The sequence below is a fragment of the Bos indicus x Bos taurus genome, chromosome 2 (assembly GCF_003369695.1).
Source record: "Bos indicus x Bos taurus breed Angus x Brahman F1 hybrid chromosome 2, Bos_hybrid_MaternalHap_v2.0, whole genome shotgun sequence".
Classification (NCBI taxonomy): domain Eukaryota; kingdom Metazoa; phylum Chordata; class Mammalia; order Artiodactyla; family Bovidae; genus Bos; species Bos indicus x Bos taurus.
In genome coordinates this window covers 117,457,753-117,476,704 of record NC_040077.1, presented here as the reverse complement: position 1 = coordinate 117,476,704, position 18,952 = coordinate 117,457,753, and the positions used below count along the sequence as shown (strand labels likewise).

Below are 18,952 nucleotides of genomic sequence, written 5' to 3'. Positions count from 1 at the left end.
GGTGTCTGGTCCAGGATGGAGGGCAGTCCTAGAGCCTCAGCACACAGATCCCATCTCTGGATTTACACTGGCTGCCCTGGCTGTCACCATTGCTTTGGTGTGTCAGCCACTGGGAAGCCGGGAAGGACAAAGGGAGCACTTGCTTAATCTTCATAAATGCAACACACAGAAGTGCCACACAGCCTGTCCCCACACAGCCTGTCACTGAGGAGAGGCTGGGTGGCTCTGTTGTTCCCAGCAACAGTTCCCAATTCTATCATTGAACATGGGGAGAATGGTTACCAATGGGCAACCTCCCACGATTCAAACACTCAGGTCTTACTCAGGACCAATGATTCAGTCTAATAATAGTGGAGAAAGGAGTGTGGTAGGGTGAATAAAAAAAAATTGAACAAAATTATAGCACTCTGAGCTACTAACCCTTTACTGCGGGACAGATACTTCTTTTGAGAAAGTGTAGAATGTCAACCTAAGAACTCTTAATCTAAACCTTTTTGTTCATTTTTTCAGCCTGTATGTCCATATTGAATTTTCAGGTTTCCCTGCAGGGTGAATAGGGAGATGGTGCTGCTAACATATTGGCCAAGGTGGTTGTTAAGGGTTGCTCTGTTGTGACTGTGGAGCTTCCCTGGTGGCTCAGATGGTAAAGGATCCACCTGGAATGCAGGAGACCTGGGTTCGATCCCTGGGTCAGGAAGCTTCTCTGGAGAAGGGAATGGCTACCCACTCTAGTATTCTGGCCTGGAGAATTCCATGGACAGAGGAGTCTGACAGGCTACAGTCCATGAGGTCAGACACAACTGAGCAACTAACATTTTCACTTCCGTATATGATGGTAAGATTTGTGGAGAATAAACCAATCTCTCTGCAGGGGGTAGCAAGCTAATTGTATTTTTTTTCTATAATATGTTCCCATTATCTTTCTAATGTCTTTTTCCCTTTGGAGCGAATGATATGCTTAATATATATTTTTCCTAGTCTTCTGGCTAGGTGCAGTCCACCTGATGACTTAGATCAGTGATGGTGGTGACAGTGCTTGGATTGTTGCTAATAGGGGCCGTTGTGTTTGTCTCTAATTCAGAAAGCATTTTTGGCCATACCTGACTCAGGAACCCCCAGAAAATGGGATATTCTGAACAGGTGATTTTTTCAAAAAGCAATTTACTGCTGCAAGCCACAGAGCTCAAAAGCGAGCAGACAAGGAAATGAACAACAACAGAACATAAACTTTCACAAGGAAATCCAAAGAAAGCCTTGTTTAGAAAAGATAAAAAGAATAAAGTCAGGATGGTCGGACTGGCCAGGCAGGTTCTCCAGTGAGTGAGGCATCACTGTGTTTGTACTTGAGGGGTGGTGACAGCTCTTCAGCACTCCTTCACTTTCCCTGCTTAGCTCATGGTCTGACTGCATTCTGCATATGTGCCGTGGAAGGAGAGCTGTGTTCCTCTAGCAGGCAGTATATTCATAACCTTATTTTAGCATCATGCCACCCTGGACCTGGTCTTGGTTCCAGTTTGTACCCTGCATCAAGCTCTCTTCTTGTCTCTGGCCAGATACTGTCAAAAGGTGATTTATTTCTCAGGTTCTGCCTCTCAACCCCAGGTACTGAGTCACAAATTCACAGGGATCCTGACCAGCTTATTAAGCTTTGCACCAGCCTCCAGCCCACCTTCTTAAAGAGCTGGCGCAGAGACACCACCTCATTCCTGCTTCTGTGGATCGAATTGTGGGAATTGGAGGTGTTTGCCTTCCCAAGGCCCAAGTTACTGTAGAAGCCCTGGGTCTCTAGCTGAAGCTGAAAGCTGTGATATTTTAAACCGTTCATGCCTATCCGGTGCCAGCCATGGGACTTCCAGGACTGTGAATAGTTTTTATAGGCTATAGTTCTGTGCCTAGTGATTCACCAAGTCTTAATAGGAAAACTCAGCCATCTGTTTCCAACACCTATGGCTCACGTATTTATGGTCAGAGTTTTTATTTTGCATGTGTGCATTCCCTTTAACAGGAAAGAAAACGGTCTTCATAGCCAAACCACTGAAGTGAGAAATGCAAATCTCATTTGCTCTTAATCCCAATGAGGTATTTACTACAAAGTCCATTTGAGACTCTTTGGTGTTAATATTGAAGAAGACGAGTGGTAAAATAAACAGTTAATGGCCTGGAGCCAGCCCTCTCATGCGTGCTGACTGATGAGGGCCCCTTCCATTCCAGAGGTAATGACAGGGCCCCCCTTTCAGTTGTTCTCGACTTCTCATTGGCACCAGGGGAGTGGGTTTGGCAAAGTCACTGTTTTGAAAGGACCGTAATGATGGCAGGACATTTTATTACTGTATTAATGAGCACAGTGTGGGGCCATGGGCAGGACAGAGTGTTTGTGTATGTCTGTGCAAGAGTTGGGGCGTGGGGAGAAGGAAACCCAGTTTTTATCTGTCATTGTAACTAGTTACTGGGGAGTGTTCACAGACCCCAAGGTAATGAAGGAGAGTTTTCCTTCATTATTGTTTTTAAAACTCTTTAGGGAAATCACTCTCAGTGGTAAAGAATCTGCCTGCCAAACAGGAGACACAGATTTGATCCCTGGGTGGGGAAGATCCCCTGGAGGAGGAAATGGCAACCCACTCCAGTATTCTTGCCTGGAGAATCCCATGGATAGAGGAGCCTGGTGGGCTACAGTCCATGGGGTCACAAAAGAGTTGGACATGACTTAGTGACTAAACAACAACAACCCCCGAGATAGTTTTCTTTGTCATGGACCCAGGGTCCTCCTTTATCTCTTTCACAGTGCAGCAATCTTTTCTTATCGATACCACTGTGGAAAAGTCATGTAGTTATTTATTTCAATAAAATTTTCTAATATGATTCTGGTCTGGTCTGATAGCCATTTATAACCGTTCCCTTCTCCAAGGGATCTTCCCTGACCCAGGGACTGAACCTGGGTCTCTTGCATTGCAAGCAGATTCTTTACCATCCGAGCCACCGGGGATGCCCACAAATGTAACACTAAGTTTATCTTGTGAATATTGGTCTGTAAAACTTGGTTCTGGGCCCTGGTCTCTCTCTTTTCTCCAGGAGTTCACTTTTTCCCAGTGGTCTAGAATCCCCCTCATTCAGGTGAGGGCCGATTGTAAATCTTCAGCCCTGACGTTTCTAACTACTCATGTCCTGTGTTGGACCACCACCTTGGCTGCTCCTTTTGGTGGGATGGGGATGGATGGGGGAATCTCAAACTTAATCTGTACACAGTGGAAATTCTCGTCACTGGCCAGCACCACTGCACATGAGGTTGCTATCCTATGTATGATTTCTTCTTTTCTCTCATCCAGTCCAGACAAAAGTCTTGTTTGTTCTTCCTCCAAAATGCGATCTTTGAAAAAGAACAGACTTGTAAACCCAGTGCGGGAGGGAGAGGGAGAGACAAATAGGGAGAGTAGCATTGAAACATATACATTACCATATATAAAACAGAAGTTATTCAGTTGCCCAGTTGTGTCCGAATCTTTGCGACCCCATGGACTGCAGTGTGCCAGGCCTCCCCGTCCTTCGTCATCTCTCGAAGTTTGCCCAAATTCATGTGCATTACACTGGTAATGCCATCCAACCGTCTCATCCTCTGAGGTCCTCTTCTCCTTCTGCCCTCAATCTTTCCTTAAATAGATCTTTCCTGAAATATAGAGCCAGTGGGATTTGCTGTATAATATGGGGAGCTCAAACCTGATGCTCTGTGACAACCTAGAGGGGTGGGATGGGGCGAGAGGTGGCAGGGAGATTGAAGAGGTAAGGGACATTGGTGTACCTATGGCTGATTCATGTTGATGTATGGCAGAAACCAACACAATATTGTAAAGCTATTACCATCCAAGTAAAAATAAATTTATTAAAAAAAGAAAAAGCATAAAGCTCGTGTTTTCCACACTCTTTCGTGGGTGCTCATCACACTAAGGCCCACGAGATCCCCTCTGATCTAGCCCCTCCTGCCTCTGTATCCTCATCTGGGCACTGGCCCCTGGCACACTGACCTCCTCATCGATCTGATGATGTCCTCAGCTCTCCTCACTGGCTCTTTTTTTAGCCTTCAGGGCTCAGCCTAAATGCTGCTTCCTGTCTGGAGCTCAGATATCATCTGGTGAGTGATTTTAACTCTCCCTCTCGCACAATTGCACTCATCTCACATGCTAGTAAAGTAATGCTCAAAATTCTCCAAGCCAGGCTTCAGCAATATGTGAACTGTGAACTTCCAGATGTTCAAGCTGGTTTTAGAAGAGGCAGAGGAACCAGAGATCAAATTGCCAACATCCACTGGATCATGGAAAAAGCAAGAGAGTTCCAGAAAAACATCTATTTCTGCTTTATTGACTATATGCCAAAGCCTTTGACTGTGTGGATCACAATAAACTGTGGAAAATTCTGAAAGAGATGGGAATACCAGACCACCTGACCTGCCTCTTGAGAAACCTATATGCAGATCAGGAAGCAACAGTTAGAACTGGACATGGAACAACAGACTGGTTCCAAATAGGAAAAGGAGTATGTCAAGGCTGTATATTGTCACCCTGCTTATTTAACTTCTATGCAGAGTACATCATGAGAAATGCTCGGCTGGAAGAAGCACAAGTGGAATTAAGATTGCCGGGAGAAATATCAATAACTTCAGATATGCAGATGACACCACCCTTATGGCAGAAAGTGAAGAGGAACTCAAAAGCCTCTTGATGAGAGTGAAAGAGGAGAGTGAAAAAGTTGGCTTAAAGCTCAACATTCAGAAAACAAAGATCACGGCATCTGGTCCCATCACTTCATGGGAAATAGACGGGGAAACAGTGGAAACAGTGTCAGACTTTATTTTTTGGGGCTCCAAAGTCACTGAAGATGGTGACTGCAACCATGAAATTAAAAGACGCTTACTCCTTGGAAGAAAAGTTATGACCAATCTAGATAGCATATTGAAAAGCAGAGACATTACTTTGGCAACAAAGGTCTGTCTAGTCAAGGCTATGGTTTTTCCTGTGGTCATGTATGGATGTGAGAGTTGGACTGTGAAGAAGGCTGAGCACTGAAGAATGATGCTTTTGAACTGTGGTGTTGGAGAAGACTCTTGAGAGTCCCTTGGACTGCAAGGAGATCCAACCAGTCCATTCTGAAGGAGATCAGCCCTGGGATTTCTTTGGAAGGAATGATGCTAAAGCTGAAACTCCAGTACTTTGGCCACCTCATGCAAAGAGTTGACTCATTGGAAAAGACTCTGATGCTGGGAGGGATTGGGGGCAAGAGGAGAAGGGGACGACAGAGGATGAGATGGCTGGATGGCATCACTGACTCGATGGACGTGAGTCTCAGTGAACTCCGGGAGTTGGTGATGGACAGGGAGGCCTGGTGTGCTGTGATTCATGGGGTCGCAAAGAGCTAGACACGACTGAGTGACTGATCTGATCTGTCCTGTTCTGCCCTTCACCCTGCCCCCCCCTCACAGTTGGGTTACGCACACGGGATGCACAATTTCTCCTCTTAGAGAGACTTAGCACTTTAGCCTCATAATAAGAATCATAGACTTGGATTGAACACAGTTATGATTCAAACAAATGTTTACCCATGAGCATTTTCAGAGAACTCTAATTTTACATGCCTTGTGGTCGGAATGAAGGAATCTAAGGCCGCAAACGTGAGAAGATGATGAGATATCCTTCCTTGACAAAAGGTGGGAGAACCCCTGAAACTTTTGCCAGGAAGCCTTCATTTCCTTTTCTCCATTTCTGCTTTCCTTGTCTTGAGTGTCTCCTTTTCCTGTGTCTAATGAAGTTTCTATCTCCTGCTTTGCTTTACTTTTTCCGTCTTCCTTCTTCCGCCCCTCCATCTCTTCTTTTCCCTCCTCTTTTCTTTTTTATTTCCCTTTCCCTTTTATATTTATACTCTTTCTAGTCTTCTTTCTTGCTTTTAATTTAAGCCAGACTTTTGCCTGAGCAACTTCATAGCATCCCATGTGTCATCAGTTCTCCAGTTTTTGAAAAGACCATAGAAGGCACAGGTGTTGACACAAGCTCATTCTCAAGCAGCTCTGCAGACAGAATCGGGCAGTCACCCTTATTCTGACTTGGCCAGTTTTTGTCTTTAGCTGATCAGTTGTTCTACAGATCTTGGAATTCTGAATATAAGGACAAGCCTTTCTATCCAGGCCTGTCTCAGGAATTATGTTACATATATTGATTACATACGATTAAGGAAGAGAGAAAATTCATGACCATTTGCTTGACATTTCTCACAAGCGTGTTAGAAGTGCCATTGTTTGAGGGCTGAGTCAAAGAGGTCACATTGTCTTTTCAGCAGCTCTCCAGTGATCACCCATAAAGCCCTGAAGAACTTCTTTTCTCAAAAAGTGAATTCTGTTTTATTTCAGATTCCTGCTTTTAATGTGAGCCAGGCTTTTGCCTGAGCAATTTCATAGCCTCCCATGTGGCACGAGTTCTCCAGTTTTTGAATAGACCATAGAGCACACTTCCTGCTCCTGGCATGTGGGCTCTCCTGAGGGCTACTTTGCTTTAACCCAGCTGCACTTTGAGGAAACAAACTGGATGGGATTACTTTTCAGTGGGCTTCCCCAGTGGCTCAGCAGTAAAGAATCTGCCTGCAGTGCAGAAGATGCAGGAGGTGTGGGTTCAATCCCTGGGTGGGGAAGATCCCCTGGAGAAGTAAGTGACAACCCACTCCAGCATTCTTGCCTGGAAAATTCCATGGACAGAGGAACCTGGTGGGCTACAGTCCACGGGGTCGCAAAGAGTCGGAGGTGACTGAAGAGACTCGGCATGCAGGGCGTGCACGCGTGCACACTTTTCAGTAGGAGGAACTCCAAGCATTTCCCCCTTAGACGTGGCCAAAGGGAGGTGCAAGCAACTTACCAAAATAACAGACCTCGAAGGAGCCGCTGGGCACCGTTTTCCTCGTGTGAAGAGTGACTGCTGAAAATAACATGCTTGTAATGCTGCGGACTCACTTTCGCATGATTAGGTGACATGATCAGAAATGATGGAGGAATGTGTGACACTCTGCTGCAAAGATTGATTTCTTTAATAGTTTACTAAGGGATTTGAAGATCAAAATACTCAGGCTTATTAAGCAAGTAAAGCTAATAGAGAAACTTGTATCAAAGTTGTCTCCAGGAAGTTTAGAGACTATGATGAGTGAGGGAATATGGCCTAAATATCAGAGTTGTGTAGACTTTCAAAAATAGATGTGTAAAGTGTGCTTTCAAGAGGCTCACATGCGTGTCTCTAATTCAAGGTGATTGTTACCTTCACAAGAACACTACTTATGTGACTGAGATTAGTTTTTCTATTGGCCCAGTGGTTCTTAAGTGGAAGCACATGTCCAGATTACTTAGGAAGTCTTTTTAAAACACATGCCTACAGGGGCCTACCCAGACTATTGCTACTGAGTCGTTTGTGTTGGAGCCTGGAAATAGGTACTTGGAAAAATCCCCTGCAAAATTGTGAAGTGTCTGGTTTCAAACTAGTTAAGGAGCATAATTTAAAAAGACACACGTACCCCAGTGTTCCCTGAAGCACTATTCACAGTAGCCAGGACATGGAAGCAGCCTAAATGCCCACTGATGGATGAATGGATAAAGAAGTTGTAGTCCATATATACAATGGAGGAATGAAATTGGGTATTTGTAGAGAAGTGGATGGACTATTAAGTCTGTCTTACAGAGTGAAGTAAGTCGGAGAAAAACAAATATTGTTTATTAAGTCATATATGCAGAATGTAGAAAAATGGAACAGATGAGCCTATTTTCAGGCAGAAATAGAGACACAACATAGAGAATGGATACGTGGCCATAGGGGAGGAAGGGCAAGGAGAGATGAATTGGGAGATTAGGATTGACATATATACGTTACCATGTGTGAAATAGTGGAATAGAGGAAGCCTGCTGTAAGCGCAGGGAGCTCAGCTCGCTGCTCTGTGGTGACCTAGATGGGTGGGATGGGGGGGAGGTGAGAGGGAGGCTCAAGAGGAGGGGAGCACATATATACATATAGCTGATCCACTTCGTTGTGCAACAGAAACCTAACAGAACATTGTAAAACAGTTATACTCCAAAAACAAAACAAAACAAAAACTAGTGAAGACCACTGCTCTTGACTGAAAGTTTGGAGTAGCACAAACCAAGGGTGACCCCTCCCTGTAACCTTAAAATCCTGTACGATGCCTGGTTTGTAGAAGTGAGTGTAAGAAATGTTCGCTGAGAAAGTGAAACCAAACTATTCAGAAAACCATATTGTGCATTCATTTAAACTGCTTATTCATTTAAATTTCTACTGGCTTAGTAAATAGTTGAAGAGAATTTTTAAAATAACCATTGAAGAGATGTATCTTCTGGATAATTAGAGAACATTCTGTGATCTAAATGCTTATGAAGGGGACAGATGCTGTAGATTTTTCAAGTAATTTGATGTGAAACTAGAGAACAAAGCAGCGAAATAGACAAATACATTTTTAATTACTATCTGATTTTTACCTCCATTATATTATGGGTAAAATGTCTTTTAGAATAAGAATTCTGGTAGCTCCCCTATGTTGTTCCAGATTCTATTTGTCTATCAAAGTTGATGAGCATTTTTTTTTTCAGTAAGCTGGAATTTGTATATTCTAATGATGGCTGTTCTTCCAAGTGCACTCAGATTGATAACACATTCTGGAAAATCCTCTTTGGGATTTGTCTGTGCTGTGCTGGTCCTGTATGCACCTATATCCTGAATTCCTATTTGCCACCTCCATGAGGCTTGTCCCTTGCCCTCAAGGAAGTTTCAGTAAGGGCAGTTTGGTAGGTAATCATCCACGACATAAAATAATCAGAGACCTCTATGTAACAGTGCGGATTGACATTGTGCAGCTGGGAAAAGACTGGGGTATTGCTCATGAATAAGGTGTGTGTGTTAGTCTCTCAGTTGTGTCCGACTCTTTGTGACCCCATAGATTGTAGCCTGCCAGGCTCCTCTGTCCATGGAATTCTCCAGGTGAGAATCCTGGAGTGGGTTTCTGTGCCCTTCTCCAGGGGATCTTCCGGACCCAGGGATCGAACCTGAGTCTCTTACTTCTCCTGCATTGGCAGGGTGGGGTAATAGGAAGCCCAGGTGGTGGTAGTGGTAAAGGTGGGATAGGGTGGGATCTGAGCTATGATGACAGGAGGAGGAGGAGTATTCCAGGGAGAGGTGCTGTGGGAACGTTTGCAGAGTTGGGGTGATCAGGGCATGTGAAGGCACTGTGAGGAGGAGGTGTGCAGTGTCTGCACGACGCGGGGCCACGGCTGAGAAGTTGAAACTCTATAGAGGAGGTGCGTTTGCCTAAACCATCCTTTTCCTTCTGTTCCAAAGCCAATTTACCATAAAGTTTTCAATAGGAAATCTTAGGAAGAGAGCAACTAGTTCTCTATGGGTGTAAAAAGCACTCCTCCCGACTTGCCATGTCCATCTTTACTGAGACACTGGCTCCTAACTACAAACTTGAAGTTGAGGTGGGTCTCTACTGTGACTTGGGTCAATTTCCCAACATAACCTTGATGCTTGTGAATGGAGTTAAATTTTCCGCTGCTGTTTTGAACCCATCTTCTGCCTGTTGAAAACATCCCTTGCACTACCATAGTGCTTTGCCCTTTGCAGATTTATTGTTCCTAGATGCTTTTCAGGGTACAAAAAGCGGGGGGTGAGCCTGTCAGACAACCTCACTGTCTGCCTATGTCCAACTGTCACCATAAAAAGCATCCTTTTTTGATGTTAAAAGAGCCCCAGTTTTGATGATAAATTCTATGGTTACTCTCTTCAGGGGTTGCTATCTTTACTTACATGAGAAAATTGGGGATTTAGAGAGGCATGGCTGTCTAGAAAAATTTCTACTCCCCTGTCTTAAGCATCTTTTCTGGGTAATGTAGGAATCTTCCTTCTGGGTGATGAAGGTGTTAATTATAAGTTGTTCGTTTTTAAATTAAAAATTATCCCTAAACAAATGAATATTCTTACTAGAAAAAGGTACACTGTCTTTGTTGTTGTTGTTGTTCAGTCTCTAAGTCCTGTCTGATTCTTTGTAACCCCATAAACAGCAGCATGCCAGGATCCATGTCCTTCACTGTCTCCTGGGATTTGTTCAGACTCATGTCCATGGAGTCCATGGTGCCATCCAACCATCTCATCTTCTGTCTCCCCCTTCTCCTTCTGTTCTCAGTCTTTCCCAGCATCAGTGTCTCTTCCAATGAGTCAGCTCTTCACATCAGGTGGCCAGTGTATTGAAGCTTCAGCTTCAGCATCAGTCCTTGCAAAATAATTATCTTGTTGATGCATAGTCCTCACAGTAGTATTTCCTTATTCCATTTGGAGGCTATTATTTATTTGACATTTATTTCTATCTACTCTCTGTCTCTTCATTCTTTCTGGAGTTATTTCTCCACTCTTCTCCAGTAGCATATTGGGCACCTACCAACCTGGGCAGTTCATCTTTCAGTGTCATATCTTTTTGCCTTTTCATACTGTTCATGGGGTTCTCAAGGCAAGAATACTGAAGTGGTTGAAATTGATACCATGCAGTCAGATTGGTGATCAAGTTGATATTTAGTAATAAATTCAATGTAAAATGTGTCTCGTGTTGCATGCCACTGTGAGGGCACTGAGCTGTTCACACAAGCCCATAGCAGGGGAGATTTACTGCTTGCAACTACTCAAAGTAGCCAAGAGAATGGAGAGCTGGAAGTTGCAAGATAGTGGCTCCCAGGGAAAAGACAGCTTCAAACGCAGGGCTGGAATTCAGACAGAGTGGCCCCTAGAGGGCAGGAAAAGGATCTCAGGTGATGTCGGAGTGCCTGGGGTCCTCCGAGTCAGGCGTTCCTTGTGATTCTTGGGAAGAATGTCCTACCTTAACGGCCCGAGGTCCGAATGACCACTGGCCACGTGTTTTATTCCTTGGCCTGACTTACTGCATTTTGATTTTTTTGCCAGAATTGATTCTTGTGTAATCTATATCCATAGTCTTGTCAAAAGAATGTTGGTCAAGCTTTACATTTCCTATCATCCTGCTTTCTTTTAGGTTTTGTGAATGATTCTATTACTAAATCTATCGTGGCTTTGCGCTTGACTCTGGTGGTGAAGACCAGCACCTGTGTGCCGGGGGAGAGCCGTGCAAACGACCTGGAGTGCTCAGGAAGAGGAAGGTGCTCCACAAAGCCGTCAGAGGTGAGGGGGACACCTGGGAGATTTGCAAATGCATGTTTACATTAGGGTATATTTACATATAAGCACACACACACACACACACACACATATATATACACACACGGACTGCAGCCCCCTAGGCTCCTCTGTCCATGGAATTTTCCAGGCAAGAATACTGGAGTGGCTTGCCATTTCCTTCCCCAGGGGATCTTTCCAACCCAAGGATTGAATCCTGGTCTGCTGAGTTGCAGGTAGATGCTTTACTGTCTGAGCCACCAGGGAAGCCCATCAATTCAGTTCAGTCGCTCAGTTGTGTCCAACTCTTTGCAGCCCCATGGACTGCAGCACGCCAGGATTCCCTGTCCATCACCAGCTCCCAGAGCTTGCTCAAACTCATGTCTGTTGAGTTGGTGATGCCATCCAACCATGTCATCCTCTGTCATCCCCTTCTGCTCCTGCCTTCAATCTTTCCCAGCATCAGGGTCTTTTCCAATGAGTCAATTCTTCCCATCAGGTGGCCAAAGTATTGGAGTTTCAGCTTCAGCACTGGTCCTTCCAATGAATATTCAGGACTGATTTTCTTTAGGATTGACGGGATTGATCTTGCAGTCCAAGGGAAGCCCATATATATATACACACACACATATATGTTGTGTGTTTGTGTGTGTGTGTGTGTGTGTGTGTATAAAGAATGAAAGAGGAGAGAGCAAGTGCATTTGCTGAAAATATCCCCAAATTTCTGGTTTCAATTATTTGTATGCAACTTACAGATATATAAATTTCCATATAATTTTCAAGGTAAATACTGGAAAATTGTGCAGTCCTGGACCCCCTTACTTTGGTATCCAGTAGAGATTTTGTGAGAAGTAATTATCATATCTGGTCACAGAATCAAGAGAAGCAGAAGAAAGAAATGCTAAGACAGTTATCTATTTCCCTGTTGTGACCTAATTCCCTTCTGAGACTTTGCATGTCCCCAGTGGTGACAACAGAGTTACAGAAGTGAGGGAAAAGTAAGAGAAGGATTGGGGAGGAGGCAGGGTGAGAAGGCTGATTCACTCTGGCCTTTGTGGACCAGGGCCATCAGCTCTGGAAGACGTGAGTCCTGGGGCTCCCTGGTGCTCCAGTGGTTAGGACTTCATCTTCCAAGGCAGGGGATATGGGTTCAATTCCTGGTGAGGGAGCTAAGATACCACATGCCTCTTGGCCAAAAAACTGAAACATCAAACAGAAGCAGTATTGTAGAAAATTCAATAAAGACTTTAAAAAAATGGTTCACATCAAAAAAAACCTTAAAAAACAAGAGACTTGAGCCCTGTCTCCCCTTCTCTTTAGCATCTGACATCACATGGGGAAGCCTGAGATTTCCCGTTTTCTTCTTTCTTGGCCAGCTTGGACTTGCTTCTTCTCTATCCTGAAAATGAAAGTGAAATCACTCAGTCGTGTCCAACTCTTTGCGGCCCCATGGACAGTAGCCCATGGCATTTTCCAGGCAAGAGTACTGGAGTGCATTGTCATTTCCTTCTCCAGGGGATCAAACCCGGGTTTCCTGCATTGCAGGCAGAGACTTTACCTCTGATGGGAAGCTTTATTTATCCACTTATTCTATTAATAAATAAATAAAGGCTATTGAGTGTTCTTCTGTGACCATCCAAGTTAGTACAGAAGTGTGAGAAGTGATGGAAGCAGTGGGGTACTTGTTTGATAAGGAAGTTCTAGAAGAGATGAACGTGAGAGGCTGAGGAAGGCCAGCCTCTCGAGGTGGAAAATCATCAGATCTTCCCAGTGAGGCTGCAAAGAGGAGGCGCAAGGGTCTTCCCCAAATTCACTCTTCTTTTTAATATATATTTACTGAAGTATAGTTGACTTACAGTGTTTCAGGTGTGCAAGCAAGGTGATTCAGTCATATGCAATGCGGGAGACCTGGGTCCTATCCCTGGGTTGGGAAGATCCCCTGGAGAAGGGAAAGGCTACCCACTCCAGTATTCTTGCCTGGAGAATTCCATGGACTATCATTGGGTCACAAAGAGTTGGGCACAACTGAGCGACTTTCACTTTCACTTCACTTTCATACGCATATATTATTGTTGAGATTATTTCCCGTATAGGTTATCACAAGATATTGACTATCGTTCCCTGTGCTATACAGTAAACCTTTGTTGCTCATTGCATATCTATTTTTAAATGGGAAATCTAGCATTTTATTCATACTAAGTCAAATAAGTGGAATCAAAATGTCATAAATTTTTGAGTTAGGCAAAAATGCATAAGTTTTCTAAAATATATATTATACTTATTTTATCTATATTGTATACAAAAGCTTTTCTACTATGCTTGACAAAAGCTTGAGAAAGGACATCAAAAAAAGAAAACTTTTAAAAAAAGTCTTAAAGAAAAAAAAAAAAATTGCCCCAAGAGCCAAAAATAAATGGGAACTGAAAAAAAAAAAGTCTTATTTATTTTATTTATGTGGCATGGTGGGTCTCAGTTGAGGCCCTCAGGAACGTTTATTGAGTTGCATGAACTCTCTGGTTGTGGTATGTGGGCTTAGTTGCTCTCTGGCATGTGGCATGTGGAATCTTAGTTCCTGGACCAGAGATGGAATCTGTGTCCCCAGCATTGCAAGGCAGATTTGTAGCCACTAGACCACCAGGGAAGTCTCCCCAAATTCATTCTTAATATTCCCAGTGACCAATTCTGCAGCCTGGTTAGCCCTCAAAAGCCATGTGGATGGCAGGGAAATGTCTTCAATGAAGAACCAAGGGCTATGCTTGGAATCTGGGACTCATAGAGTGCTTTCTCTTATAATGTGACCCTTCTGGGGACACTTTTCAGCTGAAAAGCATTTGCCAGGTAATCTTAAGACATCCGTGTTGGTGACATTTGGCCTGCCTTTGGGTTTCATCTGCATGAAAGCTTAGCTCAGAGGCTCTGCCTGGTGGCTTAGAATGGACTTATTCCAAAGGCGGTAGACGTATTTAGCACCTGGCAGGCTACTTGGCAAATGTCAGAGCTCTTTGTTTCTTTGAAAAAATGACTCAAAAGCCTTGGAATCCAGGCTAACGTCAGCACAGCTTCTTATGGCTCCAGCTCCTTTGAAGAGCTCTGAGTGCCCTGGCCAGAGATAACACCTCTACCCTCCGTCTGCACCTCCCAGTTCCACACCAGGTGCTTCTAAAGTGCTGTTGATTCTGTCAAAGCCTGCATTTACCTTCATTGAATTTAAGGAAACTGTGACCAGTCATCTCATCTGAGACACGATAATTACCCCCTGGTGACTGTAAGCAAGTGGTCAGGCTGGAATTACCATGTTGTTCATAGACCTACCACATTGTTATCTTGGAGAGAAATGTCTGGAAACCAGCCTTATTGTTCCTCAAAAGCTGAACGAGCCATGGTAGGAGTGAGAATGGAAAGGTGGGGAATCTTTCCTATGTCTATTTGAGTCCTGTGGGTTTCTGTGATTGTCGTCATGGCTGTTGAAGAGATTTAGGAGTAGTTTGCTAGTAATAAAAGACTCGTTCTCAAGATTCTTTCTTTTTATTGTTTCTTAAAATTAGAAATTATATAGTCCAACCTTTCACCTAATGCAAGAATCTATTCCATCGGACAAAACAAAAAGAACTGTATTTGGTGGTTTAATTTTATTGTTTCTAATCATTTTTCTATTGTTTTGTTAGATCATCCATCAAAATAAAAGCAATTCTGTTACTTCCACACTACTCTCATTTGATAATGGAACTCATTTCTCTTTTGTCGGAAGTGCTTTAGCTGGAGAATATTTCACAATTTCGAGTGATGGGTGGTTTGTGACAAAGTGTTTGTTCGCTGTTCTTAGATATCCCACCAACCTGGGAAGGCTTTTTAGGAGCTATTCCTAAAAACTAGAGTATAGTTGCTTCACAGTGTTGTGTAGTTTCTGCTCTACAATGAAGTGAATCAACCATGTGGTGTTAGTTGCTCAATTGTATCCAACTCTTTGTGACCCCATGGAGCCTGCCAGGCTCCTCAGTCCTTGGAATTCTTTAGGCATGAATGTTGGAGTGGGTAGCCATTCCCTTCTCCAGGGGATCTTCTCAACCCAGATATGTATGCATATATCCCCTCCCTCTTGGACCTCCCTCGACACCCCCATGCCATCTGTGTAGACCCATGTAGGTCATCACAGAGCACGGAGCTGAGCCCCTGTGCTATACAGGAGGTTTCCATTAACTATCACTTTACACATGGCAGTGCATATACCCTGAGAAAACCATAATTCAAAGAGACACATGCATCCCAGTATTCACTGCAGCACTATTTGCATTAGCCAGGACATGAAAGCAACCTAAGTGTCCATCGGCAGATGAGTGGATAAAAGAGTTATGATACATATATACACTGGAATATTACCCAGCCATAGAGAGGAATACAATGGGTCATTTGTAGAGACATGGATGGACCTAGGGTCTGTCATACAGAGTGAACTAACTCAGAAATAGAGAAACAAATATTGTATATTAATGTATATATGTAGAATCTAGAAAGATGGTACAGATGAACCTGTTTTCCGGGTAGGAAAAAAGACACAGACTTTGAGAATGGACAGGTGGGCATTGTGGGGAAGGGGAGGGGGGACAAAGTGGGAGACTGGGAGCTCTCTATTTTTGAAGACTGCTTTTGTTACAAGGGTTAATTCTGATCTTAAAGGCAAGAATCTTTGGCTGTTGACCACTCCTTGAACTTTGTCCGCAAGGTTGGCTGCTGCCTGTTTGATGATTCTTTAATTATCTTAAAGGTAACTGTCATGGCTCTTTCTGATGTGGACCTTTAGCCTTCTTTTGATCAGTTAGGTTCCATGACTCTGTCTCTCAAGAGTAAGAGATGTGTATTAATCAGGATTTTCCAGAGAAATAGAACCAATGGGATATATCTACATGTGTCTCTATGTGTGTCTGTGTTATATGTGGATGTATATAGATAGAAAATTTATGTAATTTTAATATTTATTAATATTATATACATGTACACACAAACACACACATATATACGTCAATCAATTAAAGACATTTGTTTTAAGGAATAGGTTCATTGTTGTTGTGTTCAGTCACTAAGTCATGTCTGACTCTTTGAGACCCCATGAACTGCAGCACACCAGGCTTCCCTGTCCTTCATTATCTCCTGAGTTTGCTCAAACTCATGTCCATTGAGTTGGTGATTCCATCCAAGCATCTCATCCTCTGTCACCCCCTTCCCCTCCTGCCCTCAATCTTTCCCAACATCAGGGTCTTTTCCAATGAGTTGGATTTTCACATCAGATGGCCAACATATCAGAGCTTCAGCTTCAGTATCAACCCTTCCAATGAATATTCAGTGTTGATTTCCTAGAGGATTGACTTGTTTGATTTCCTTGCTGTCCAAGGGACTCTCAAGAGTCTTCTCCAGCACTGCAGTTTGAAACAATCAGTTCTTTGGTGCTTAGCCTTCTTTATGGTCCAACTCTCACAATTGTACACGACTACTAGAAAAACCATAGGCTTGACTATATGGACCTTTGTTGGTAAAGTGGTGTCTCTTCTTTTTAATATGCTATCTAGGTTTGTCATAGCTTTTCTACCAAGGAGCAAGCATCTTTTAATTCATGGTGTTCATTGTGGCTCTACCATTATGAAGTCTTGGGGAATCAAAAATCTAATGGAGGATGCTGGGCTGAAGATTCAGTAAAGAGTTGCAATTCTTACAGAGGCAATCTGCAGGTAAACAAGGAAGAGCTCATGTTGCATCTGAAATCTGAAGGCAGAATTCCTTTTGCTGGGGAAGGTTAGCATTTTGGTCCATTCTGGCCTCAACTGATTGGATGAGGCCCACCCTCATTATGGAGGACAATCTGCATTACTCTAAATTCACTGGTTTAAATGAGAATTTCATCCAAAAGCACCATCACAGGAACATTCAGAAGAGTCAGTTCAGTTTAGTCACTCAGTTGTTTCTGACTCATTGTGACCCCATGGACAGCAGCACGCCAGGCTTCCCTGTCTATCACCAACTCCCGAAATTTACTCAAACTCATGTCCATCTAGTTGGTGATGCCATTCAAGCATCTCATCCTCTGTTGTCCCCTTCTCCTCCTGCCTACAATCTTTCCCAGCATCAGGGTCTTTGCAATGAGTCGTTCTTTTCATCAGGTGGCCAAAGTATTGAAGTTTCAGCTTCAGCATCTGTCCTTCCAAAGAATATTCAGGACTGATTTCCTTTCGGATTGACTGGTTGGATCTCCTTGCAGTCCTAGGGACTCTCAAGAGTCTTCTCCAATACCACAGTTCAAAAGCATCAATTCTTCAGCGCTCAGCTTTCTTTATAGTCCAACTCTCACATCCATACGTAACTACTGTAAAAACCATAGCTTTGACTAGACAGACCTTTGTCAGCAAAGTAATGTCTCTGCTTTTTAATATACTGTCTAGGTTTGTAATAACTTTTCTTCCAAGGAGCAAGCATCTTTTAATTTCATGGCTGTAGTCACCATCTGCATTGATTTTGGAGCACCCCAAAATAAAGTCTCTTACTGTTTCCATTGTTTCTCTGTCTATTTGCCATTAAGTGATGGGACTGTATGCCATGATCTTAGTTTTCTGAATGTTGAGCTTTAAGTCAACTTTTTCGCTCTCCTCTTTCACTGTCATCAAGAGGCTCTTTAGTTCTTCTTCACTTTCTGCCATAAGGGTGATGTCATCTGCATATCATGAGGTCATTGATATTTCTCCCAGCAATCTTGATTACAGCTTGTACTTCATCAATCCCGGAATTTCACATGATGTATTCTGCATATAAGTTAAATAAGCAGGGTGACAATATACAGCCTTGATGTACTCCTTTCCCCATTTGGAACCAGGAAATCCCATCTTCTGAAGCTTGTTGCTTCTTGACCTGCATACACATTTCTCAAGAGGCAGGTCAGATGGTGTGGTATTCCCATCTCTTGATGAATTTTCGAGTTTGTCATGATCCACACAGTAGAAAGCTTTGGCATAGTCAATAAAGCAGAAGTAGATGTTTTCCTGGAACTGTCTTGCTTTTTTGATGATCCAACGGATATTGGCAATTTGATCTCTGGTTCCTCTGCCTTTTCTAAATCCAGGTTGAACTTATGGATGTTCACAGTTCACGTACTGCTGAAGCCTGGCTTGGAGAATTTTGAGCATTACTTTGCTAGTGTGTGAGATGAGTGCAATTGTGTGGTAGTTTGAGCATTCTTTGGCATTGCCTTTCTTTGGGATTGGAATGAAAACTGACCTTTTCCAGTCCTGTGGCTACTGCTGAGTTTTCCAAATTTGCTGGCATATTGAGTGCAGCACTTTCATAGCATCATCTTTTAGGATTTGAAATAGCTCAACTGGAATTCCATCACCTCCACTAGCTTTGTTCATAGGGATGTTTCCTAAGGCCCACTTAACTTTGCATTCCAGGATATCTGGCTCTAGGTGAATGTGAGTGATCATACCATTGTGGTTATCTGGGTCATCAAGATCTATTTTGTACAGTTCTTTTGTGTATTCTTGCCACCTCTTCTTAATATCTTCTGTTTCTGTTTGGTTCATACCATTTCTGTCCTTTATTGAGCCCATCTTTGCATGAAATGTTCCCTTGGTATCTCTCATCTTCTTGAAAAGATCTCTTGTCTTTCCCACTGCATTGTTTTCCTCTATTTCTTTGCACTGATCACTGAGGAAGGCTTTCTTATCTCTCCTTGCTATTCTTTGGAACTCTGGATTCAAATGGGTATATCT

At 43.2% G+C, this 18,952-nt stretch overlaps 1 protein-coding gene across 2 annotated transcripts in view; it reads left to right on the top strand.

The window, feature by feature from the left end:
- DNER (delta/notch like EGF repeat containing) overlaps positions 1-18,952 on the top strand; it is a 392,187-nt gene that overhangs the window by 183,449 nt on the left and 189,786 nt on the right. For both annotated transcript variants that reach the window (XM_027515370.1, XM_027515361.1), the window contains exon 5: positions 11,062-11,207. In XM_027515370.1, coding sequence (XP_027371171.1) covers positions 11,062-11,207 — 146 coding nt within the window. The remainder of the gene's footprint in view (positions 1-11,061; positions 11,208-18,952) is intronic.